The sequence below is a fragment of the Oncorhynchus nerka genome, unplaced genomic scaffold (genome assembly GCF_034236695.1).
Source record: "Oncorhynchus nerka isolate Pitt River unplaced genomic scaffold, Oner_Uvic_2.0 unplaced_scaffold_2310, whole genome shotgun sequence".
Lineage (NCBI taxonomy): Eukaryota > Metazoa > Chordata > Actinopteri > Salmoniformes > Salmonidae > Oncorhynchus > Oncorhynchus nerka.
Genome location: NW_027038986.1, coordinates 29,480 through 30,000, shown reverse-complemented (window position 1 = coordinate 30,000; position 521 = coordinate 29,480). Strand labels below are relative to the sequence as shown.

The 521-nt window shown below is 64.1% G+C and overlaps 1 protein-coding gene across 1 annotated transcript in view; it reads left to right on the top strand.

Moving 5' to 3' along the window:
• The window catches only part of LOC135567240 (uncharacterized), a 1,829-nt gene extending 1,517 nt beyond the window's left edge, over positions 1–312 (top strand). Inside the window, exon 4 of the mRNA XM_065014663.1 lies at positions 1–312. This exon is cut by the window's left edge and continues 182 nt beyond it. Within this exon, the coding sequence (XP_064870735.1) occupies positions 1–312 (312 nt within the window).
• Positions 313–521: the final 209 nt, after the last annotated feature.

The window sequence follows — 521 nt, the reverse complement described above, 5'->3', positions numbered from 1 at the left end:
GCGTTGGGGTCGACGTGGGGAGGCGTTGGGGGTCGACGTGTGGGGGCGTTGGGGGGTCCGCGTGTGGGGGCGTTGGGGGTCGACGGTGGGGGGGCGCGTGGGGGCGTTGGGATCGACGTGTGGGGGCGTTGGGGGTCGACGTGTGGGGGCGTTGGGGGGTCGACGTGTGGGGGCGTGGGGGTCGACGTGTGGGGGGGCGTGGGGGTCGACGTGTGGGAGGCGTGGGGGTCGACGTGTGGGAGGCGTTGGGGGTCGACGTGTGGGAGGCGTTGGGGGTCGACGTGTGGGAGCGTTGGGGTCGACACCTTGTAGAGTTCATGCCCCGACTATTTAGGGTAGTTCTGAGGGCCAAAGGGGGCTGCAACTCAATATCAGGGATGTGATTTTTAATGTTTTGTACAAATCTGTAGTGCGTTTCTGCTCGTTCCTGACCCCTAGGCATGGACCTGTCAGCCAATCAGGACGAGGAGGGAGACCAGGAAGTGTTCCAGGTGGAGATGAGTCGTGAGAACAGGAAGTGT